Source organism: Clupea harengus, chromosome 15 (assembly GCF_900700415.2).
Source record: "Clupea harengus chromosome 15, Ch_v2.0.2, whole genome shotgun sequence".
NCBI classification, from domain to species: Eukaryota; Metazoa; Chordata; class Actinopteri; order Clupeiformes; family Clupeidae; genus Clupea; species Clupea harengus.
In genome coordinates, this window is record NC_045166.1 from 13,498,683 (window position 1) to 13,523,312 (window position 24,630).

General features: G+C 44.1%; 3 protein-coding genes across 5 annotated transcripts in view; 2 read left to right on the top strand and 1 right to left on the bottom strand.

Moving 5' to 3' along the window:
- Positions 1-6,330, top strand: part of myh6 (myosin, heavy chain 6, cardiac muscle, alpha) — a 6,405-nt gene extending 75 nt beyond the window's left edge. The window contains exon 1 of the mRNA XM_042709945.1: positions 1-6,330. This exon is cut by the window's left edge and continues 75 nt beyond it. Within this exon, the coding sequence (XP_042565879.1) occupies positions 1-5,805 (5,805 nt within the window). The 3' untranslated portion in view covers positions 5,806-6,330.
- A 2,140-nt stretch (positions 6,331-8,470) lies between these two features.
- LOC105909582 (mitochondrial basic amino acids transporter-like) lies at positions 8,471-14,382 on the bottom strand. Its single transcript, XM_012838219.3, has 4 exons — positions 14,027-14,382; positions 11,766-11,809; positions 10,249-10,332; positions 8,471-9,643 (listed from the first exon to the last, which is right to left on the bottom strand). The coding sequence occupies exons 1-4, from the start codon at positions 14,052-14,054 to the stop codon at positions 8,849-8,851; spliced, it is 951 nt and encodes a 316-aa protein (XP_012693673.1). The 5' UTR covers positions 14,055-14,382; the 3' UTR covers positions 8,471-8,848.
- Positions 14,383-14,471: 89 nt separating this feature from the next.
- slc25a47a (solute carrier family 25 member 47a) lies at positions 14,472-22,569 on the top strand. Of its 3 annotated transcripts, none has more exons than XM_012838211.3 (6): positions 14,472-15,031; positions 15,618-15,661; positions 15,762-15,833; positions 16,961-17,137; positions 19,685-19,949; positions 21,034-22,569. In XM_012838211.3, exons 1-6 carry the CDS (start codon positions 14,995-14,997, stop codon positions 21,327-21,329), a joined length of 891 nt encoding a protein of 296 aa, XP_012693665.1. In that variant the 5' UTR covers positions 14,472-14,994; the 3' UTR covers positions 21,330-22,569. The 3 variants fall into 3 exon arrangements, with proteins under 3 accessions (XP_012693665.1, XP_031437886.1, XP_031437887.1); XM_031582026.2 differs by having other exon boundaries at positions 14,473-14,908; XM_031582027.2 differs by having other exon boundaries at positions 14,473-14,628.
- The last annotated feature ends 2,061 nt before the right edge of the window (positions 22,570-24,630 follow it).

Consider the following 24,630-nt stretch of genomic DNA (forward strand, 5'->3'; position numbering starts at 1 on the left):
GACCTTTTGATGGAAGCGTTTGGGAAGGCTGCACCCTTCCTACGAAAGTCGGACAAGGAACGCCTCGAAGCTCAAACTAGGCAGTTTGACATCAAGGTTGAGTGCTTTGTTGTTGATGAAAAAGTGGAATACGTCAAGGGGCAGGTTGTTAGCAAAGACGGAGGAAAGGTCACAGTTAACACTGCGGAGGGCAAAACTGTGACCGTCAAGGACTCCGACGTCCACCCTCAGAACCCGCCGAAGTTCGACAAGATTGAGGACATGGCGATGTTCACCTTCCTCCATGAGCCTGCTGTGCTGTTCAACCTCAAAGAGCGTTATGCAGCATGGATGATCTACACCTACTCTGGGCTGTTTTGTGTCACTGTGAACCCCTACAAGTGGCTGCCTGTGTACGATAAAGAGGTAGTCTCTGCCTACAGAGGGAAGAAGAGAACAGAGGCGCCTCCGCATATCTTCTCTATCTCTGATAACGCCTATCAATACATGCTCACTGACAGGGAGAACCAGTCCGTCCTCATCACTGGAGAATCTGGTGCCGGGAAGACTGTGAACACCAAGAGAGTCATCCAGTACTTTGCCAGCATTGCGGCTGCAGGAGGTGCTCAGAGCAAAAAGGATGCGAGTAAGGGAACCTTGGAGGATCAAATCATCCAGGCCAACCCTGCACTGGAGGCGTTTGGGAATGCCAAAACATTAAGGAATGACAACTCCTCTCGCTTTGGCAAATTCATCCGTATTCACTTTGGAACGAGTGGAAAACTAGCCTCTGCCGACGTTGAGACTTACCTCTTGGAAAAATCCAGGGTTACCTTTCAGCTTAAGGCTGAGAGGGACTATCACATCTTCTATCAGATCATGTCCAATAAAAAGCCAGAGCTGCTGGATATGTTGCTGATCACCAACAACCCTTACGATTACTCCTATGTCTCTCAAGGAGAGATCGCTGTCACTTCCATCGATGATTCAGAGGAACTGGTTGCCACTGACAGTGCCTTTGATGTGCTCGGCTTCACGGCAGAGGAGAAGATGGGAATCTACAAGATGACTGGGGCCATCATGCACTATGGCAACATGAAGTTCAAGCAGAAACAGAGAGAAGAGCAGGCCGAGCCAGATGGCACAGAGTCTGCTGACAAGGCGGCCTTCCTGATGGGCTTAAACTCTGCAGATCTCCTCAAAGGAATCTGCCACCCTAGGGTCAAGGTAGGCAATGAGTACGTCACCAAAGGTCAGACTGTAGACCAAGTCTATTACTCAATTGGTGCACTGGCTAAGTCAGTTTACGAGAAGATGTTTAACTGGATGGTGGTTCGAATCAACCATTCCCTAGACACCAAACAGCCTCGCCAGCATTTCATAGGAGTGCTGGACATTGCAGGTTTTGAGATCTTTGACTTCAACACCTTTGAGCAGCTGTGCATCAATTTCACTAACGAGAGACTGCAACAGTTTTTCAACCACCACATGTTTGTGCTGGAGCAAGAGGAGTACAAGAAGGAGGGAATTGACTGGGAGTTCATCGACTTTGGCATGGACTTACAGGCCTGCATTGACCTCATTGAAAAGCCCCTTGGGATTATGTCTATTTTAGAGGAAGAGTGCATGTTTCCTAAGGCGAGCGACCAGACATTCAAGTCAAAGCTGTATGACAACCACCTGGGCAAGTCAAATATGTTCCAAAAACCACGTCCGGTAAAGGGAAAAGCTGAGGCTCATTTTGCTTTGGTCCATTATGCCGGCATAGTTGACTACAACATTGGCGGCTGGCTGGTGAAGAACAAAGACCCTCTGAATGAGACTGTGGTGGGCCTGTACTCGAAGTCATCTCTCAAGCTGCTGAGTAATCTGTTCTCCTCCTTGGCAGGAAATGAGGGTGGAGACAAGGCGGGGGCCAAGGGCGCCAAGAAGAAAGGCGGATCTTTCCAAACAGTGTCCGCCTTGCACAGAGAAAACCTCAACAAGCTGATGAACAACTTGAAGACCACTCACCCCCACTTTGTCCGTTGCTTGATCCCTAATGAGACCAAGACACCAGGAGCGATGGACAACTGCCTTGTCATGCACCAGCTTCGCTGTAATGGCGTGTTGGAGGGCATCAGGATCTGCAGGAAGGGCTTCCCAAATAGAGTCCTCTATGGTGACTTCAAACAGAGGTACAGAATACTGAATGCCTCAGCCATCCCTGAGGGTCAGTTCATGGACAGCAAGAAGAGCGCAGAAAAACTGCTTGGTTCACTGGACATTGACCACACCCAGTACAAATTTGGGCACACAAAAGTCTTCTTTAAAGCTGGCTTGCTTGGGGTGCTGGAGGAGATGAGGGATGAACAACTCTCCCGCATTATCACAAGGCTCCAGGCCAATGCAAGAGGTATACTAATGAGGGTAGAATACCAGAAGCTTGTGGAACGTAGAGACGCCTTAATGGTGATCCAGTGGAATCTTCGATCTTTCCTGGGTGTGAAGAACTGGCCCTGGATGAAGATGTTCTTCAAGATAAAGCCACTCCTCAAGAGCGCTGAATCTGAGAAAGAGATGGCCAACATAAAGGATGAGTTCCACAAGATCAAAGAGGCCCTGGAAAAATCAGAGATCAGGAGAAAGGAACTGGAGGAGAAGATGGTGGCAACCCTCCAAGAGAAGAATGACTTACTCCTTCAGCTGCAGTCCGAGTCGGACACAGTGACTGATGCAGAAGAGCGCTGTGAACAGTTGATCAAAAGCAAGATACAAATGGAGTCCAAGGTGAAGGACATGACAGAGAGGCTGGAGGATGAAGAGGAGATGAACGCAGATCTCACCGCAAAGAAACGGAAGCTGGAGGATGAATGCTCAGAGCTCAAGAAAGACATCGATGACCTTGAGCTGACTTTGGCAAAGGTGGAGAAAGAGAAACATGCTACTGAAAACAAGGTGAAGAATCTCACTGAGGAAATGGCCTCTCAGGATGAAAGTATCATGAAGCTGACGAAAGAGAAGAAGGCACTTCAGGAGGCACATCAGCAAACGCTAGATGACCTTCAGGGTGAGGAGGACAAGGTCAATACACTGACCAAAGCAAAGGTAAAGCTTGAACAACAGGTGGATGACATTGAAGGTTCTCTGGAACAAGAAAAAAAGGTGAGAATGGACCTGGAACGTGGCAAAAGAAAGCTTGAAGGGGATCTCAAACTCACCCAAGAGAATGTGATGGACTTGGAGAATGATAAACAGCAGTTAGAGGAAAAACTAAAGAAGAAAGACTTTGAGATCAGTGCACTAAGCAGCAAAGTTGAAGATGGGCAGTTGGTGAGTGTGCAGCTCCAGAAGAAACTGAAGGAGAACCAGGCTCGCATTGAAGAGCTCGAGGAGGAGTTAGATGCTGAACGTGCAGCCCGGGCTAAAGTGGAGAAGCAGAGATCCGATCTGTCCCGAGAACTGGAGGACATCAGCGAGCGTCTAGAGGAGGCAGGCGGGGCCACAGGCGCTCAGGTTGAGCTCAACAAGAAGAGAGAGGCTGAGTTCATGAAGCTCCGAAGAGACCTTGAAGAGGCAACACTTCAACATGAGGCCACCTCTGCCTCCCTTCGGAAGAAGCACGCTGATAGCGTGGCTGAACTGGGTGAGCAGCTTGACAACCTGCAGAGAGTAAAGCAGAAGCTGGAGAAAGAGAAGAGTGAGCTGAAGCTAGAACTGGATGACATGTCCTCAAACATGGAGAGTGTGGTGAAGGCCAAAGTCAACCTGGAGAAAATGTGCCGTTCCCTGGAGGACCAGATGAATGAGCACAAGTCAAGGGCTGAGGAGTCTCAAAGGGCCCTGAACGACTTCTCTGTGCAGAGGGCGAAGCTGCTCACTGAAAATGGAGAATTTGGACGGCAGCTGGAGGAAAAGGAAAGCTTGATATCTCAGCTCACCAGAGGGAAGATGTCATTCACCCAGCAAGTGGAAGACCTGAGGAGACAGCTGGAAGAGGAGGTGAAGGCGAAGAACGCTCTGGCGCACGCTGTGCAGTCGGCTCGGCATGACTGTGACCTATTGAGGGAGCAGTATGAGGAGGAGCAGGAGGCGAAAGCAGAACTGCAGCGAGCCCTCTCCAAAGCCAACACTGACGTCGCCACATGGAGGGCAAAGTATGAAACTGATGGGATCCAGAGGACGGAGGAGCTAGAGGAGGCCAAGAAGAAGCTGGTCCAGAGGCTGCAGGAGGCTGAGGAAGCAGTCGAGGCTGTGAATGCAAAGTGTTCCTCCCTTGAGAAGACCAAACATCGCCTTCAGAATGAGATCGAAGACTTGATGTTGGACCTGGAGAGAGCCAACGCAGCCTCCGCTACTCTGGACAAAAAGCAGAGATCCTTTGATAAAGTCATCGCGGAATGGAAGCAAAAGTATGAGGAGTCACAGTGTGAGCTTGAGGCCTCGCAGAAGGAGGCGCGTTCCCTCAGCACTGAGCTCTTCAAGCTGAAGAATGCTTACGAGGAAGCTCTGGATCATCTGGAGACAACCAAACGAGAAAACAAGAACCTGCAGGAGGAGATCTCAGACCTGACTGACCAGCTGGGAGATGGAGGGAAGAGTGTCCATGAGCTGGAGAAGCTTAGGAAGCAGCTTGAGCAAGAGAGAGCTGACCTGCAGTCTGCCCTGGAAGAGGCAGAGGGTTCTCTGGAGCATGAAGAGGGCAAGACCCTTCGAGCTCAGCTGGAGTTCAACCAGGTGAAAGCTGACATGGAGCGCAAGCTGGCAGAGAAGGATGAGGAGATGGAGCAAGCCAAAAGGAACTACCAACGAATGGTGGACTCTCTTCAGACCTCTCTTGACTCTGAGACAAGGAGCCGAAACGAGGCCCTTAGGATCAAGAAGAAAATGGATGGTGACCTCAATGAGATGGAGATCCAGCTTAGCCAGGCTAACCGGCAGGCTGCCGACGCTCAGAAGCAGCTGAAGACCATCCAGGCATTTCTCAAGGACACCCAGCTGCAGCTGGATGACTCCATCCACGGCAACGATGACCTGAAGGAGAACATCGCTCTGCTGGAGCGTAGAAACAACCTGATCCTAGCCGAGCTGGAGGAGCTGAGGGCGGTCCTCGAGCAGACAGACAGGGGACGCAAGCTGGCTGAGCAAGAGCTGACAGACGCGACAGAGAGGATGCAGCTCCTGCACTCTCAGAACACCGGCCTCCTCAACCAGAAGAAGAAGCAAGAAGCGGACCTGCTTCAGCTCCAGACCGAATTGGAGGAGGTAATTCAGGAGAGCCGCAATGCTGAAGAGAAGGCAAAGAAAGCCATCACGGACGCGGCCATGATGGCGGAGGAGCTGAAGAAGGAGCAGGACACCAGCGCCCACTTGGAGCGCATGAAGAAGAACATGGAGCAGACTATCAAGGACCTGCAGCACCGCCTGGACGAGGCCGAGCAGATAGCCATGAAGGGAGGCAAGAAGCAGCTCCAGAAGATGGAGTCTCGCATCCGGGAGCTGGAGGGTGAGGTGGAGGCAGAGCAGAAGAGAGGAGTGGAGTCCATCAAGAGCGTCAGGAAGTATGAGCGACGCATCAAGGAGCTCACCTACCAGACAGAGGAGGACAAGAAGAACATGGCCCGGATCCAGGACCTGGTTGACAAGCTCCAGCTAAAGGTGAAGTCCTACAAGCGCTCCGCAGAAGAGGCGGAAGAGCAGGCTAACGGCAACCTGGCCAAGCTACGCAAGCTGCAGCATGAGCTGGAGGAAGCAGAGGAGCGAGCAGACATCGCAGAATCCCAGGTTAACAAGCTCCGGGCCAAGACCAGAGACGGGGTGTCCAGCAAGAAATCGCCAGATGAGTAATGACATCATCAGATGACCCAGAAATCACAATTCCATGATCCTACCCAAGTGTTTCGAATGACTAAAATCTAAGAAGAGATTTTGTTACCTTAAATACATTTGTAGTTGTGTTGCAATGCAGTAACACTGTACACTGAAAGCCATTTCTTTATTGTTCAAAATTAAAATATTTTGGCACATTCCATAACTAAACAAGAAGGTTTCTTCTCTGATGCCTGTCCCCTGAATCCCTAAATTCCCTAAGTATTAACTTTTACTTTTAAATGGTTACGCAAAACTGGCGTTTCCTGGTGACGCATATCAAAGCACCACTGCTCTGTTTAGGCCTTACAAAAACAATGTGAGGATATATGATTATTTTGCTTTGTCTGTTCCTATTGGCAGTCCTGTTTGTGATACTGGTAGGACAAAAATTACAATAAGTGGTCACTGATACTATACTTCCAAACTCAGCTCTACTGTAATGTGGATCCCTTTTATCCTTTCTGAAATAAGGCAAATACATTTGCAATGTTCTGATGGAAATGGTTTTGTTTCAGTTTATGATCATCTAGCAGACTACTTCATCATTTGGGTTTTAGTACTGAATAAATGTTGAATAAGAACATGACTAAATATCTGTTAGTACAGCAATGCTTTTCTTAATGCTATATGGTAGATAAGCAGAATTTGCCTGAACATAACTTTTACCTTCAAATACATGCACCTCTTAAATCACCTCACCTGTGAATATGATGGTGAGTTAATGAAATGAAACATGGTCAACACTGACCCCTGCAGACTACTGAGGGAATTGCATGACGAGGGACTTGAGGGTTAGACAAGAGACCATAAAAAGACTATGCAGAAAACAAAACAATTGGCTGCTAACCTGATTGCAGTGACACTGATTACCTATTTGGATCAAATAATACATATATTGTACAGCATGTAGTGGGGAAAAAAACAAACAAAACAAAGGCTCAAGTTATTTCTTTATTTCCAAATTGTATGTCACTTCAGCAGGCAAAAACAATTTGGTTCAGCAACAATATCATCAAAACTATACTTAATAACCCAGTTAAGTTAGATGTATCAATGTCTTACAAAAATAGTCTCTCTAAATGTGCTTACTCTTCAATGACATCCAGAACAACACAACAACAGAGGTTAATTTAAAACTGAAAAGCATACGGCAACAGAGTTCAATATATTAACAACTTCCTCAAATACAACATTTACATTCCTTTAAAGTTACCCAGCAAAAAATACACACATTACATATAAATCGCCTCACTCTCATGTGTTTATTTCCCATTTGAATTGTTTTATTTGACCTCATTCTTGACCAAACCTTGTCAGACAGCCTGACAACTCAACATCAGTAACAGCAGCATTATCATCATCATCATAATCATCACCATCACCCTCATTCATTAGCAGCTTTTTCTGTCTATCTACCATCCAGATTTTCTGCACCCAAGGTTACTGGGACACTGGCATGTTCTAAACTCGTTTTGTAAAGTTTTGTTTTCCTCTCCATTTTTTACATTCATGAAGTCCTCCACCATCTTCATCTTCGTCTTCTCCTCTTTCCCTTACACATCTTTGGACCTTTACAAGGGCTCATGAGATTGCAGCCTTTGCTTTGCTTACAGCAGCAAGGGTAAAAAAAAATACTCTTCCCTTCCACACGAGAGCGTCCACACAACGCCCTCAGTAGGGACACTAGCGCTACTGATGCTCATCAGTCTCATAGTCTTCAGAGCGGACCAGCAGTTCTAAAGCACAACACCCTCACTGGTTTACTTAGCAGTGACACCGCAAGGGACAGAAGACCTATGAAGATAAAACAGTACATTTTGACAACTGAAAACCAAGTCAGGATGCTTAATACAACGGCCAGTCAGTGGTTTCGACCCATAGGCAGTATTCCCTAAGTGCTCCTATGCACCTCAATTAGAGGTCAACATTTTTTTTAATCAGACAATGCAGGGATTGTCTAGCTCGACTAACATCATATCCAACAAAGACACAGGCAAGAACAACGTCAAAGGAATAATACATTCACAGGACAAGGACATAGTGGTAAAGCATGTATCTCCATACATACGACTACAAGGGCAAAAGGGCAAGACCCTTGGATACACACACACACGCTATACAACATGCTGTGATGTCATGCTCACGTCCCTGTTTAACATCAACGCTCAAAAGTGGTTTAGCTTTGTCCACTTAGTTGTGGGCAGAAAAGTACCTGTTTTTATTTCCTTTTTGTGATATTTTATAAGCTTTTCTTATAATAATGTTTACCTCTGATTATTCATGCTATTTCTTTAGAGGAGGTAGTTTTGGTTCTGAAAGCTGAAAAAACAGAAACAAGAGAAAACATAAAAGAAATAACATAAATACATCTCATCAACAAAAAAAAAAATCACGGGACACAGTTTCTTATTACTCTGCACACATAGAAAATATATTTTTCTCATGCTACAAGGTTCTGCCATGCCTGGTGTATTTGCGTAGTAAAGGCAAGGTCATCAGCATGAGGACATCCAAGGCGAAGAGGAGGATGAAGAAGGTGAAGAAGAGGAGGAGGAGAGAAGAAAGAAGAGAAAGAGGAAAGAGGGAGTGGGGGGGAGGAGGAAGAACAACAAGAAGAGGAGGAGGGGAGGAGGAGGAGGAGGGGAGTAAGAGGAGGGGGTGGGACAGGAGGCGGATGGGGAGGAGGAAGAAGAAGAAGAGGAGGAGGAGGCAGGTCATCTGAGCACACTCTGGGTCATAGTTCAGACCAAACCTCTTATCTCTATTTCTACTAAACCTTCAAACCCAGACTTCTCCAGAAGAACAGCAGTTACTTTTGCACTTCAATGTCAATACTCTTTACCATATATCCTTAAACATATTTTCTCTTCTTAAGGCATATTGTAAAAGAAAGAAAACATAAATAGGTTTAGTTGCATATTAGGGCATTTCTTATATACATGTGCCTCTTATACTCTGGTCATGTCTGCACCGCGTGTCTCGAGTGTGTGTGTGTGTGTGCCACTGTGGGCTCAGGGGGTTACAGGCTGCTGGCTTGGGTCTGCAGAGAGGTGCTGTGGGTCTGTGTCTGTGCCGTGGTGGCGACCGGCACCGGGGCCAGCTCGCAGTCGTTGGCCCCGCCGGTTTCGCCGCGTGCGTACATGAGCACGAGTGTGACGGTGGCGAAGGTGGTGGCGTTGACAGGGAACGCTCGTAGCAGTGTGGAGGTGAGCCCGCGCGTGAACACCGTCCAGCCCTCGTTGGCCACACTCTGCCGCACGCAGTCCATGATGCTGCTGTAGCGGTACACGCCCCCCACGCCGTCCGCCTGCAGCCGCGACTTGATCACGTCCACGGGGTACGTAGAGAGCCAGGAGGCGATGCCCGACATGCCGCCGCAGAACAGAAGCTTGGGGATCATGTATGGGTCGTCGGGCTCGCAACCGATCCTGGTCGTCAGCAGGTCGTAAGCCAGAAAGTAGACTCCGAAGCCGGGGGTCTCGCGCACCAGCGTGGTCACCATGCCGCGGTTGACGCCCCGCAGGCCCTCGCGCTGGTAGATGCGCGCCAGGCAGTCCAGCGAGTTCTTGTAGACCTTACGCGAGGACTTCTTCTTCTCGCCAGTGCCCTGCATCTGCATGCGCGTCTTGGCCAGCTCCATAGGGCAGCAGATCACACACTGGATAGTACCGGCCGCCGCCCCCGCCAGGAACTGATTCAGGGGCGTGTCCTGACCCAGCAGGCGCATGGTGTTGCCCTGGACGCCGAACACGATGGCGTTGATGAACGTCAGGCCCATCATGGGTGAGCCTACGCCTTTATACAGCCCGTGCATCTGATGTGGAAGAGCAGTCATTCACTTAGGGATTTTCAGTTGATTATCTTACCAAATCAAGATCAAGCTCCGCTAAAAAGGATGATTCTTTGCTGGTCTTAAATAGTTCAGCATAGGAGTACAACATACTAGAAACATTCAAAATGTCTCACTGGCCAATTTACTTATTACAAATTAGTTTAAATACAAATCTGAAACTAATAACAGAAATAATTGCATGGAGACAACAGCGTGGTTCGGACCATTATTTACATCATAATGTCTAAAGTAACTGCAGGCCTTAATTCGGTTCAATCAGAAGCTTACTGTAATAATCTGGTTCTAAGTCCTACTAGATCCATAACAGATCTGGAAGCAGAACTGGACCCGGGTGGTTCTGGATCTGTTAGAGAGACAGCTGCTGTCAGGTGGTCCTGCTTGTGTGTGTGTGTGTGTGTGTGTGTGTGTCTATTCAGTGTTACAGAGAGCATGTGTGTGTGTGTGTTTGAAGAGAGCGTGCCATCTTTGTGTCTCAGAAGATCAACATGCTGTGTGATGACTGTGAAATCAAATGACTCTTTGAGGAGCTACCTGACAGAATGGTGAACATGGAAGGTAAGACTCACTGATTCCTGGCGTATGATCGACTGGAAGCAGTGGTAGGTCCCTCTGTACAGGGGTTTTTCCACACTCTGGACCTGAAGTCTGACCTGAGCGGGAATAGCAGAGAAGACGTGAGACATTAAGACAACAATGAGACAACCGTGAGAAAATCATGAGAAAACCATGAGACAACCCAACACCCACATTCACATTCACATGGTAACACAGTAGCTTATTAGGACGCCAGCATTTCAGGATTAAAAAATGAAACTAACGAAGGATAGACTTTTCAGTCAACTATTGCTAGTTTAGCAGAGAGAGAAATTAAATATTTTATTTGAAATTACCAAGGACAGATACAGTAATATACTTCAAACTACATTGCTATACCACATAATAGCAGTGTGCCTTTATAATAGTACAATAATGATCCTACACTCTCACAGTAAAACTGGAATGTTATTCTATTTCTATCCTGAATGTTTTTCGGCCACATTCTGAGCTCTGTTCTTCAAAGAGACATCTCTATGGCAACATGAAGGCTTCTGACACACAGCCAAGCTGAGTGGTTATTTCTGACGAAAAGCCAGACAGATACAAGTGGCAGCCCAAACTAGTCTCATAAGCAAGTACATTTTGGTTTAATGCCATATCAGCAACTGTGGCTAGTTTATGGCAAAAATATTATTGTCAAATATATATAAATAAATAATTGAAATAAATAAATAAAGTTATATTGATAAATAAACACCTAAACAAGATGCTTCGAATACAATTGATCAACATTTTCAAACTTTCTGCACCTTACTGGACCTAAGACATTATCCAAAGTATAAAATAAAATAGAGAATAAAATCATCCGATTTAGTCTGGTCACGCTCATTTCAAGTAACTGTTCTTGTTCGAGTTCCTAGGAAACTGAAACCTGTCTAAAGCAGCTGCACATGTGTGCCGTTGATTTATTTGCTGTTGATCTGCAACGTATTTATAATTAGAACTTTAGTGTCTGTCAAGAAAGACACAAACAAAAGACATACTGTTCCTGTTCACAACTCTAACCTGGTTTTTTTGGAGAGAAATTGGGGTCAAATTTAAGAAGACAGACACACTGAGACAACAGACAAGCTGAAGGCAAACAGAAGAAGGTTCAGTTTCTTGGGATACTCTGATAGATGTCGAATGCCACATCAGCCAAAAACACTCGTACAAAAAATTCACAACAGAAACCAATTCCTCTTCTGATGGGGTAATCAAGGTCTCCTAACTTTGGGCATTTGAGAGACAATGATCTATTTGTTATTTGAAGACAGTTAACATAGTATTTTTAAGCATGCCAAAGATACTCTAAAGCTATGTTTCCTATTCCAGCCTGCGTTTCTATGAGGTTTATCTGGGATCAGGAGGAGACAACACACTCTGACACTGGCCCTGTTCAGATAAACCATTATTGGTTGATGGGGTGAAGTAAGGCTAAACAATGTCTCTTACTGGTTTATTCAATAGTGTAATTTGAGCTCTTTTAAAAGACCAACATTCTCACCTTGACTGTATCAAATGGATGTCCAACCAAGACTCCTGCAGCACCTGGAGAAACAGGTAGGGGGAAGGAGAAGACAAGAGGCATCAGCATTAGACAGATACATGATCTATGATGCAGCACTTAGTACAAATATCTTCGGGCAAATGCTGTCAAGCTACGCTGTCTTATATAAAGGCCATGGGATCTTATTACATAAACTAGGACTGACCTGCTGGGACTGGGCACTCACCCCTCAAGGTTCTAAATCAACCCCTGCTTGTTTAACCTGACACAGGCAAATCAATATTAATGAACCAACACAACATTTCCAGCAGTTAGGAATGACAACATTCCCAGCAGTTAGGAATAACAACTTTCCCAGCAGTGAGGAACATCAGCATTCCTGCTCCTCCTGAGCTGCAACTATAGAGACAAGTAACAAGTGTGATTACCGGTCTAGTGTTTATTTGGGGACATGGCTATAGGGGAAGAATCACATAACGCTGTTCACATAGGTCTATATTCCCCTTCCATTATTTTACATTACTGATTACCTTATACATGCCAATACATTCCCTTCCCATTCATTTAAATTGAATAACTGATAGTTTCATCACTGTCACCAATAGATTATACATTCAGTCCATTTTGGTGGAGAAGTGTTTAAATGTCTGACCTCCTGCTTTCTAACAGATTATGGCGGTACTGTCCTATGCTGACCAGTATTAAAACGAAAAAGCCAGGTCCGTGTGTGTGTTGGGTGGTAGGACACCCGTTTCTGTGTGTGTCCCTCAGGCTATTTCTTAAGCTGCCCTGTGAATGAAACAGAGCATAAGCAACCTCGACTGCTCAGCCAAATTTGTTATTTTGGCCAAGTTTGCCATGTAAGCCACTTCAGGTTATCTGTCAGCCTGACGTGGCCCCTCACCGCGCCACACACACTCTTACAGCCAGACCATTTTGATCAGATGACAAACATAGATGATCCTGTCACAAGGGCCAGCTGTGTAAGGGGGGCTGGCTCATACTGGCCAATCAGAGTGAGGTATTCTGGGCTGGAATGCGTGCCATGGCGCTGTGACCTCAGCATATACACCACTGACAAGCCCATGTACTTGGCCAAGAGGTTGAATGACAGTGATTTTCTAGAAGACTTACAGTTTTTTAAGGCAGAAACCTTGCCATGCACGACAAGTAGAAGTCAAACTTTGAGTAAAAACATCACACAGCCGACATCTAGGGAAGACAAATAGGCTAAATCTGTAATCCTTTTGTATATCAACACCCACCTACAACACCTCATCTGACTGTAATTTGCACCAACACTCCTGTCAGTGCCTCTTTATGGTACATATTCTTGCACTCTCACGTGTATGCCTGGGTCTCCATCATGAAGGTGAGGGCCACTACACCCACTACCCACATGGTCAAAATGGAATAACCTTCCTGGGGTTTCCCATTGGCTGCAGTGGGGGTGTGTACATGCCATTCTATTCCCAGCCGTTCCTGGAACCTTGCAGTACAGTACAGAGCTTCATGCTTGCATTTCAGTCCAAAAGTGAGAGCATCAAGTTCAAGGTGGTCTGTGGCTAAAGCTGTTTTGATTTGGCTGGATGGTGTGAGGCCTTTTGCCTATGACAGTTGCAAATTCAAAATAATGTATGGGTAAAGATCCTCTCTCAGCAGTACACCGGACTTTGCGATCAGTCTATCTACTGTCTATTTTGCCAGATGTCATATGCAAATCGAGAGGCTTATTATGACTAGATTGATGTTCTCCTAAAATGCACGTCTCATAACCAATGTTGTTTTGTAGCTTTGTTCAGTTCGGTTATAACGAATCATAGAATGTATAACGAATAACGAATCATATATTTTCTTTTCTTTTGAAAGAAAGAAAATCTGTCAGAAACATTCTTAGGAGGAAGGATACCGTTTCCGGGTGTTACCTGTGTCATATGTTTACGCTGCGTCATGTGATTGGGTTAATTCATTGCGAACGTTTGAAATGTGTGTTTTTGCAGTGTTGCTAGTTTAGAAGGTTAATGAGAGACAAACAAATACGCCTGCAACCTACTTTCACGGACAAAAGAGCAGATCCAGACGATTTCATTATAAGCCATACCTACATACGAACTGTCTGGCGGACATGTCAGTCCGACTTAAATGGCTTAACCTGAGCATTAGGCTACCGGCACATGATTGAAGAAGTATACCAAGGTTAGCAAGCTAGCTAGTAATAGTTAGCGATGGAGCAATATGAGACAGTATTTCTTACTTACCTCCTATGCAGCCCGCTAGGAAGTCCATCACTTTTCTTCAGTTCTGGCCTTAACAGCCTATAATTTGCGATTAATTATTTGTTCCAAGGTTCGATGAAAGGGACTATGTGCTGTTTAGGTTTCAAATTATAACGAAACCTTCTCTCCGGTTTGGACCTATTCACGAAGATTCCCTGCTGATTAACTTGGTAAATTTAAAACGTAAAACTATTACATTAACAAATACTACACAGCATCTGTAACTTCTCGGGCTATAGTGGAAAATTTTCCCTACTTGCCACCACCTAGAGCGATTTCTATTTCTGTATTTGATAGGTCTACATGTCAGGGGAGATGTGTACATGCGTCATTGTCAAGAACGAGTCTGCCCAATCGGTGCGTCGAAAATATCACAACTCCTCCCTCTTCGGTCACCTTCATTGTGATTGGTGCATGCGACATTGATACTTCCGGGTTACTTCAGGCTTTTTCTGGTGTGTTGTGGTTTACCGCGTGGACGCAATGTGGGCCAGCGGGGACTGCGTGACAATCTCTTTAGCACGGTGCTACTTGGCTAATAATACCAGCACATGTGCCCAGGTGCCATGAGTGAAGATAGTGAGGTAACATACGAATGTTGACAAGATCAATTTTGCTGCTCGTCACTTGCTGAGTCCCCGTCGAAATGATAAAGGCCAAAAGAAAGTGTACATAGTATGCCGTTGGGAACATAGCCACTATCATTCGTCTCAGTTTGGCACTGACACTGGGGGCGCGGCAAAGCGCTCATTGACGATTTTATAACGCTCGGTCAACATGACCACGTGAGCCATCCGTGAAGGACAAGTTACAAAATAAATTCACCGGGAAATGGCAATGGTGTGGTGATAATTTTTTTTTACAGTAAGTCTAACTACGATGAAATCTATCAGTACCTGACAGACATTTTCTGGGATTTAACTTGCGCTGGTGAAGTTTGATATGTGAGGATGCATTTCGCCGATTTCGCTGCAGGATCAGTTGGAGGTAATGTAAGGCAGCATATGCCTGCAATGCCGGTGTTATGCGATGTAGCTAATTGTCTTAAAACGTAGTTTGTTGTGTTGTTTTGTGCTGTTGAAACTAATGACATGAAAGTGATTCTATTCTGTCAGCCAGTGCTGGTGGTAGACAACCATCTATCTGACATAATTTCTGATTCAATATTTAAATTCCTCCTCGGCGAAAGGGGCAGTTGGTTTGTTTTTTATTACAATAGTTGGACCGAGTGGCCAGAATAATAAAGTTGTGTCTTTTAGACACAAAATGTAGACAGTAGGTTTACAACATGCAAATCCCTCTAGCACGCGTGCTGACACGCCTTGGGTGTTATCTAAGATTACTCAAATTAAACTGGCGGGGTGCTGCTCTTGGAGCGAAATTACAGCTGAATTGTAATGTTGCAACATATTTGTCAACATATTTAACAACCTAAACGCCGTTTCTTAGAGAAATGTTGGGTGATAAACGTACTAAATGACAGCTGTAGGTATTTGAGCTGTTATGTAGTGCTTAGCCTTGAGTCAGCCGACCTTCGGTTTGAATGAATGCTCCTTTTCCCCTTTGTTCACAGGAGCCTGCGGGGTCGCAGTGGGTTACCCCTTCGATACAGTTAAAGTAAGTTTGTTTTAAATAAGAGTATATGCACCGTGCAGTCCACCCCTAAATGTCATAAAAGTCACACATATACAACTTGTACTGTGTTTAAAACTTCCAGGTGAGGATCCAGACTCAAAAGAATTTCACTGGAATATGGCAGTGTGCTCTAAGAACCATGGAGAAAGAAGGGGTAAGACGTTGTAGTAATTTTTTTTGTATCTGGTGGACATGGATTAACTCATGAAAGTATGAATAGCCTTACTCAAACAGGCTGACTGCTGAGAGGCGGACAGCCAGTTTGTAACCAAGATTAATTGACTTTGCCACAATTATCCCAGGAAATCCCAGGGAGTGGTGCCAAACAGGCAACCAACAAGTTCTGATTGAGTAAAAGTTAGAGGGCAGGGTAAGTTCTAATTGGCCATAAGGAACAGCCAAACACAAGAAAGTGGGAGGAACTAGGTTCCTTTAAAACACATACTTGGATATCATCCATGGACCATCTTCTGTTGTGGCTTAATGACTACAATAAAACTTCAGACATACACAAACTACACATCCAGTCTGTTGATTTCTAATTGCGAAATTGCAAGGCAGTTGCTCTTTTCTCCGCAACAACGCTCTGTTTTGTTTTCTATAATAATGAAATTGTAGAGGGAAATAGCAACAGTTAACACAGCATAATCCAATCCAATACATGCCCCTGTTTTGTTTCTCTCCTTTATGTTAAAGCAGTACAACTCAAGTATACCTATCTAGCGTGTTTATTTTTGTCCACAGAATATTTATCTGATGCGTTGATGTAAAATCCAAATAGATCTCGATATAGAATCTATGTACATGTACCGCCCTCTTCTCATACTTTCATGTTCATGTATCAAAATACAAATAAAAAGGATCATAACAGTAAGATATTGACCACATTCTGTGGTGAAGTATTATCGTAAATGCTACTTCAGCATCTTCTAAAGTTCCAGTATGAGTAGTACTTTTTCTAGTACTATGGTGAGTACTACTTGAGTACTCTTGACATTGAGTACTCTTGATACTGTTGCGGTACTGGAGTCCTCTTCTAGTACTGACATGAGTGGTATTTGAGAACTCATCTCTAGTATTGAGTAATAACTGAGTAGTCTTCTACAGTGATGGTATGAGCTCTACTTGAGAACTCTTCGTTAGCATCACCCAGAGTACTATTTGAGTGCTCGTCTCTAGTAGTAATATGAGTCGACTCATAACTTGATCACTTGTGGGCATCCTCTTCTCCAATACTCTTGTCCCCTCTCTGAGTATGCCCTCTATGTCTGCCCCCTTTAGCTCCATGGCTTCTACAAGGGGATGTCCCTGCCCGTCACCACCGTGTCAATTACCTCCTCGGTGGTCTTTGGCACCTACAGGAACTGCCTGCAGTACCTCAGTCAGCTCCGGGGTCTCGGAGCCCCAAACACCAAGCTGGACATCTTCCTGGCAGGTCTGGCCGGCGGCGTAACGCAGGTGAGACTGGACATCAGCATGTAGGGATGTGATGAGTCTCTGCTGAGGGAGTAGGCATATTTTAAGCCCAGTTCAAGAAATAACTCCGCAGTAGGCAGCACGATAATGATGATCAAAACTAACGGAATATACAGTCATATTCAGACCGTGTGGCACATGACAAAATTACAGTTTCACTTCGATTTTTGTAAGTTCATGAAGTAAAAAGTAATATTTTATGAACATTTGTACGTGTGAGAATGAAAGAATTCTAAATGTCATTTTTACAGTCTGTTTGCTTCAGGGTTTGTATTGACTCTTTTCTGCACACAACTGTGGCATCATGTCTTTGGTGAGGAAACACAAAGAAACTATTAAACAGCAGGCTGGATGATAATGATCAAAATAATCAATATAATAATTATCAGCATATCATTCAATTATCAATATAATAATTATCAGCATATGCATTCAATAATCAATATAATAATTATCAGCATATGCATTAAATAATCAATATAATAATTATCAGCAGATGCATTAAATAATCAATATAATAATTATCATCAGCATATGCATTAAATTATTAGCAGAAATGATAGGAATTGTCAATGAGATATTACTTGCTGCAGACTAACAATATGTAATAGTTAACATATAGGATACATTCAGCAACTTACTGAATACATTTACTTGCCAAACTAACCATTTAGTACTACTGAACTATTGGGGGAAATTAAATACTTAGGTTTATGTTGTGCTTATAATAACAGATGCAGTCAGGGTTTTTCCTGGGTCAAAATGGGTCTTCGGTGCTCCAAAAAAAAATGTGCGCGCTGCGCGCGCAGTCTGTGTTACCATGTCACCTGGTAGCTTACATTTTACCATTTCATAAATAATGAGGATATGCTTCAGGAAATCATTTTGCTTCCACTTTAGATTCAAATAGATTGACAATAGTCCAAGCCCCATGGTGCTATCATGTATGGTTCAAAGATTATTAAGGTTTACCTCTTTACATATATATGCAAACTACTGAAATGTATATCAATAGAATCTAGAACTAACCAGTGGTCAGAAATGGAACACACAAATTATGAAAATCAAGTTTATCTATTATTACTATTCATTTTTATTATACAAACCTACATACCATTATTTTTGTTTTTATTATTAAAACTGTCCACAAATATGTTTAATAGTGTGTTTAACTTCTATTGGCCCACCGATGGAGGCTGCGTTGGAAATCAAACTTTTGTCAGCATTTTGAGTGGACATTTCATTTGCATTTGTACAGGTGTATTCGTGCACGTCGGGCTGGCCCTCGCGGCGGAACGACAGTTTACAACCGCACCGGTTTATCAATGATAATATTAATTCGAGATGCAACACAAATATATCCGCTCTCCTCCGAACGAGCTGAGCTTTCATTGATAAACCAATGCGGTTGTCTGCCTCTCCCGAGGACCCGCGGTCTACTAGTACCTGTTCAAACGGGTAAACAAATCAAATAATAGCCTACACCTGTGTAGGTCCTCAACATAGCAGATATTGTAATACATTGAAAGCCATGAATACTGAAAATGGAATGTTATGCTCAAAATCACCGCCGACTGATGAAGTCAGGATCCATACGCAAGTTGAGTGATTGGCAGTTGGCCGCTCTGTCCATTCGCGCACCTCACAGTTGCGTATTGTTCAGACAAGAAGACACGCTTATCAACTTGATTACTATTGATCAAAACAGAACGAGGTTTCGGCTGTAGCCTATACTTGAAACATACTATTGAGACCATATTCGAACATGCATTGCACGCGTGATGAAGGCGCATCCCACCACCTGAGCGAAATAATTCATATCTATAAATAACAGGTCACCTTTATTTTTTTAACCAGATTTGTAAACAGGTCGTGATCAATATTTTGCAGTACAATAGGCTACCTTGGTTAAAAATCAAATTACGGTAGATGCATGCTAGCATTGCGCTAAATAATTAGACAGCTAACATTAATTAGTGGTGTTAACATAAAGTCAGTTATTGTATATGGCATTAATATTATTCTAAAACACCTTCACTAGTGGTTTTAACCAGATTTGTAAGCAGGTTGTAAACAACATTTTTGAAGTGCCTTGGTTTAAAACAGCTAAAAGCTAGCTACATTAAGTTGCTTGCTCAAATCTCAAACCAAGTATTCTCTAAACTGGCAAGCTTGGAGCAGCCTCTTTTCAATGATTGGCTCAGGGGGTGGGAGGTGGGACAAGCTGCTGCCTTGAAGTCGACGGTGAGGGCTCAAAACACCATTAAGCTGAATTGCGCCATGAATGACAGCTTTTTTTTAATTTTTTTGGTGCCTTAGGCGCTCGGGATTTGTTGTAGGCGCTCGGGAAAACGGCTTAGGCGCGCGCCCAAATTTTCTCTATGCAGGAAAAACCCTGGCAGTACACTTTATAGTTACACTTTGCTGGTGTTTTGTTTGTGTTAACTACACGTTAGTAGAGAACTCCTGTGATCAGAGATGAGGCGTGTGTGTGTTAGTGTTTCAGTTAGGTGTTGTGTGTGCGTGCAGATCTCCGTCATGTCGCCTGGTGACATCGTGAAGGTGCGTCTGCAGTGTCAGACAGAGTCCATGCGTGGTGGCTCCAACCTACCCAAACCCAAATACCGCGGACCTGTCCACTGCCTCCTGTCAATCATCCGGCAGGAAGGGCCCCAGGGCCTCTATAAGGGGGCGTTTCCCCTGGCTCTAAGGGACGGCCCGTCCTTCGCCACCTACTTCCTGACCTATCAGACGCTGTGCGAGTGGCAGACGCCCGCCGGACAGAAGGAACCAGGTGAGGGAGAGATGGGTGGGCACATTACACACACACGAGAGGATACACACACACACACACACACACACACTCTCTCTTACTTGAGTATACACATACATGAGTATACACACATAGTCTCACTCACACACTTTCACTCAAGTATACACACACACACACGCTCTCACACTCTCACTCCCACACTCTCCCTCAAGTATACACACACACACACACACACACACACACACACACACACACACACACACACACACACACACACACACACACACTCACTCCCACACTCTCCCCCAAGTACACACACACACACACACACACTCCCACACTCTCACTCGAGTATACACATACACAAGTATACACACTCAGGGTTGCCACCTTAAGCAGGAAATTGGCCACTGTGCCCTCAAAGACGGTATGATGTCCTGCTCTCTGTTTCTGTCTCGACTGCTAAATCTGTCCTCCTCTCCTCTCCTCTCCTCTCCTCTCCTCTCCTCTCCTTAGCCCCAACATGTCCTCCTAATTCTCCCTTCCCCCTGTGAGTTCTAGGGCTGAACGATTCATTGCATTTGCGATTTAATCGCGATATGATAGAACGCGATTTTCTAACCGCAACGTTCGCGATTAAAAAACGTGGTCTAAAAAAAAAAAAAATATTTTTTTTTAAAATTTTTTTTTTAAGATGGTACATTTTGCACACAATGTTTAAAAAGTGCATGCCTAGTGTTTATACTTAAAATTACTTTTTTTTAAATTACTTAAATGCACAGTGGCAAAGCCTTGTTTCTGTTGTTCTTGTTTCTGTAATGAGCAGTTAAATAAAAATGTAAAATGTGGGAAAGAATATTTTACACTAAATGTATCTAATATTGTGTTGGTTATATTTAAATCATTCATTACGTTTTGTTGGGGGAAAAAAGAGGATAAAAAAAAAATCGCATATTAAATCGCAATCGCAATATTTTGGTAAAAAATCGCAATTAGATTATTTTCCCAAATCGTTCAGCCCTAGTGAGTTCCTTACATGTGAAGCCCCATGTGCCTGCCTTACAGTGGTCTTCATTTCATTTTCTCACTCTCTGTGTTTTCGAAGACTGGACTGTAGTGCTGTTGGCGGGGGGGGTCGCTGGAATGACCGGCTGGTCGGTGGGCACGCCCATGGACGTGATCAAAGCTCGCCTGCAGATGGACGGAGCGCGAGAGCAGAAGCGATACCGCGGCTTTGTCCACTGCGTGACGGAGACTGCGAGGGTGGAGGGCCCGGCCATATTCTTCAAAAGCCTGGGCATCAACTGCCTGCGGGCCTTCCCTGTCAACATGGTGGTGTTCGCCGTGTATGAGCTTGCCTTGCGCGTCCTCAGAAAACAAGACTCAGTCACATACGTCTAACGCAGCGAGACGCATTATGCACTAATGCTGTGTGTGTGTGTGTGTGTGTGTGGGGAGGGGGGGGGGGTTCATTTATGCATCTTTTATATACTGTTTAGCCGCTGGACATGCACACAAGGGAAAGGGACATCAGTGTTTGAGATGTGAAAGAGCTTTGCTCAGTGAGACTACCTCAGAAAGTCGGGTGAATGCTGCTTTCCATTCACCTCGGAAGTCAGAGCTGGGAATGATGTTGAACCCGAGTTCACCGCGTTCAAGTACGGAGTCGGAAGTTGGAAGAGCAACCATTGTTGACAGTTGCTAGCAATACAAGTTGTTGACTATTGTTAGTAATAACAGTTGATAACAACGCATTACGTGGTATTTTGCACATACAAACACCGTAGCAACATGTCCACAGATAAAAGTTGGACAGTACTGTGTGTGACTGATTTAATGAGACACATTAATCACACAAATAAGACAGAAGTTTTTATAAACAGCGTATTACTACAGTTTTCACTGTGCAACGTCCTACCCAACTCCAACTTGAGAGGAACGCAGCATGGCATGTGGGGCATCATGGGAAGTGTAGTTTATGTGCCCATCCTCATGATGGAGGCACAGTCTTAAGTCACCACAGGAAGCCACAAGCTTGTTGGACTTACTGAACGCTGACTCTGGAACGAAGCTGGCCCAGATTTGGTGCGGACCCAGGTCACATCCGGTCCAGAACCAGTCTAGAGACAGCAGTTGTTTAGGCCTCTTTAGCCAATATGAATTCATTATGGGCAACAAAGGGAGTGCTAAACCTCTGCAAAAGCAATACATTTATCTGAAATGATGAGAGAGGTGAGAAATGTATACCTAATTGTGAACTATTTGATGTATGTATGAACTGTATGTTAACATGTATATATGTATGTAAGTCAACTTTTTAATTAAGTTTGTGAAAAAACAGACAGAATGGGGAAGAGGGGCATAAGAGCATTAATTGTTTTCTTTTATTTATTTTAATTCCATGCTGTTACATGTTATGATAGGTATGAACATATATAAAGTGAATCTGTTTGGTGAGATTGTAATATGCTGTTTAAAACACACAGCTGTTTGAGCTTGTCTGTCCCCCACATTGAGCTACTTATGTGCCTAGTGGGGAAACAAAGAAACTGTCATGGCCACCACCTACTCAGATTATAAAATAAATGAAATCCATCCAGATTTCATTTTCTGTCGCAGTACATGGATTTTCAAAAACTTGTGAATGTTTAAGAATGTTATTATTTCTAGGTACGATATTGGACGAGAGCATTTTATGTTAGTGTGTACAGTTTCAGAGAAATATGAGAAATGTTTCTTTGCTGTTGTTTTCTTCAAGGGGTAAGTAGATCATATTTGACCTGTATGATATTTTTTGAGAGAAAAAGTAAATTTTACATCTCCTGCCTTTTTCTCAGACACCCTCTCCGTAGCCTAGCAGCACGTCTGAGATGTGACAGGATGCATGCTGTGACATGACAGGGAGTATTTGCTAATTGGAGTCCCTCTGCTAACACTGATGGATTTGCAATGCTGTTGAGAGACTTTAAAGTCAGCACCCTTGGGTTTCAAAGTTGGGGTCCCCCTCCACAAGCTTGCAAGTTTGTTACAAACCTTTACTGGGCAGCACATGCAATTTTAGAGGTAAATTATGACTCATGAAGTCTCTTAAATTGACATTGTGGACAAAAACACTCAATACAAAGTAGAGGCTAAGTTTAAACTATAGTATATGTCGCCGAACTTGACGAGCCAACCCACTTTAAGCCAGGAATCCCAGGACACACCACAACAGAGACAGGGGTTTTTGGTCTAGAAAAATAATCACTTTTATTACAATTCATAAAACACCATTACCAATCAGGTTTAGCGGAGGCAACAGGCCAATAGTGGTCAGCCAATAAGGCTAGGGTCTTTGTAAGCAGGGTGAAAGGGCACACAGCCAAAAGGGGCACACAGCAAAAGGCACGCTGGGCATCAACGTCTAACCCACACACTAGTTTAGGAAAAGTATAGGCACTCCATAACACAAAATAGGCTACACACTAATAGCACACAGCACTTCAGTCTTCCCCCGTGCACATAAGGACCACTGAGCCTCTACCAGTCACTCCTATCTGACCCGGCCCCAACGCTAACACCTGTCTAGGCAGGCAGGCACACAGACAACATAAAAAGAATGTCCGTTCGGTCGGGGTCCCTCCCGACCGAACTAATAAAAATAAGGAAACCAGCCAAAATAAGGCTTAGGTCAGTCAGGCTCTAACACCAGTCCAGCTGGGTGTAAGGCCGGTGGAAAGTCCTCTTGCCACAGTACTGACTTTTAGTTTGGCGCACGACCAGTGTCTTTAAGTTCCTCACGGGTGGCCGGGACTTTTACTTTGACGCCTGGTTGCGTCTGTTGGCATGGGGACGATGCGGTTTCCCCAACCTGGATGACGTTATGGCCAGGCTAGACGATTGTTCATAAATCATAAAATAAAAACAAAAAAAATGAAAAATAAAAATAGAAAATAAATAAATAATTAAATTAGATTCTTTTCATTAGACCTGACTCATTCAGAAACATAACAAAAGCTTTTATTCTGTCTTGCTGCATCCCTTGTTCCTCTAGAATATCATTTATAAGCCTATCATTTTCAGCTTCAACCTCTTGCCATTTAACTCTGAACTCATTATTTTTCTTACAATTAAAAAGGACATGATCAACATCTTCCTTAACATTACAGTCTGTACATAAACCATTACCTTTTCCTATCAATTTAAGTGTGGACTTAAGACCTGTGTGACCTAATCTTAATCTGGTATATACCACTTCCTCTCTTCTATCAAAGCCCAATGCAGAGACTCTTTTCCCTCCTACCTGGCTTTGCACTTTATGGTATTGCCTAGCTTTAGGGTCAGATTCCCATTCATCTTGCCATCTTTGCATGGTCTCTATCTTTATTAAACTTTTAGCTTCACCTTTTCCTAATGGAACCTTAATGCCTATATGTTCTTCTTCCAGAGCCTTTTTTGCTATTTTATCAGCCATTTCATTCCCTTTTACTCCTATATGTGCTGGGACCCAGCAAAACTGAACTATAACCCCTAGGTTTCTAATATTTGCTAAAAGATATTTCATTTCTAAAATAAGGTCATCTCTTGAGGATGTCCCCTCAAAACTTTGCAATACCGACATAGAGTCAGTACATATAATTGATTTAAGGGGTTGTACTTCTTCGATCCATCTCAATGCGGTTATAATTCCAACCATTTCAACTGAATAAATAGATAAATAATT

What these genes read in the sequence shown, in the direction of transcription:
- slc25a47a (XM_012838211.3), top strand. Translation starts at nt 14,995, where the DNA reads ATGCATTTCGCCGATTTCGCTGCAGGATCAGTTGGAG. An exon ending in GAACCATGGAGAAAGAAGGG is followed by an intron (nt 15,834 to 16,960) that starts GTAAGACGTTGT and finishes TGCCCCCTTTAG; the next exon opens with CTCCATGGCTTCTACAAGGG. An exon ending in TGGCCGGCGGCGTAACGCAG is followed by an intron (nt 17,138 to 19,684) that starts GTGAGACTGGAC and finishes GTGTGCGTGCAG; the next exon opens with ATCTCCGTCATGTCGCCTGG.
- LOC105909582 (XM_012838219.3), bottom strand. Translation starts at nt 14,054, where the DNA reads ATGGACTTCCTAGCGGGCTGCATAGGAG. An exon ending in CCTAGCGGGCTGCATAGGAG is followed by an intron (nt 11,810 to 14,026) that starts GTAAGTAAGAAA and finishes CTGTTTCTCCAG; the next exon opens with GTGCTGCAGGAGTCTTGGTT. An exon ending in ATCCATTTGATACAGTCAAG is followed by an intron (nt 10,333 to 11,765) that starts GTGAGAATGTTG and finishes ATTCCCGCTCAG; the next exon opens with GTCAGACTTCAGGTCCAGAG.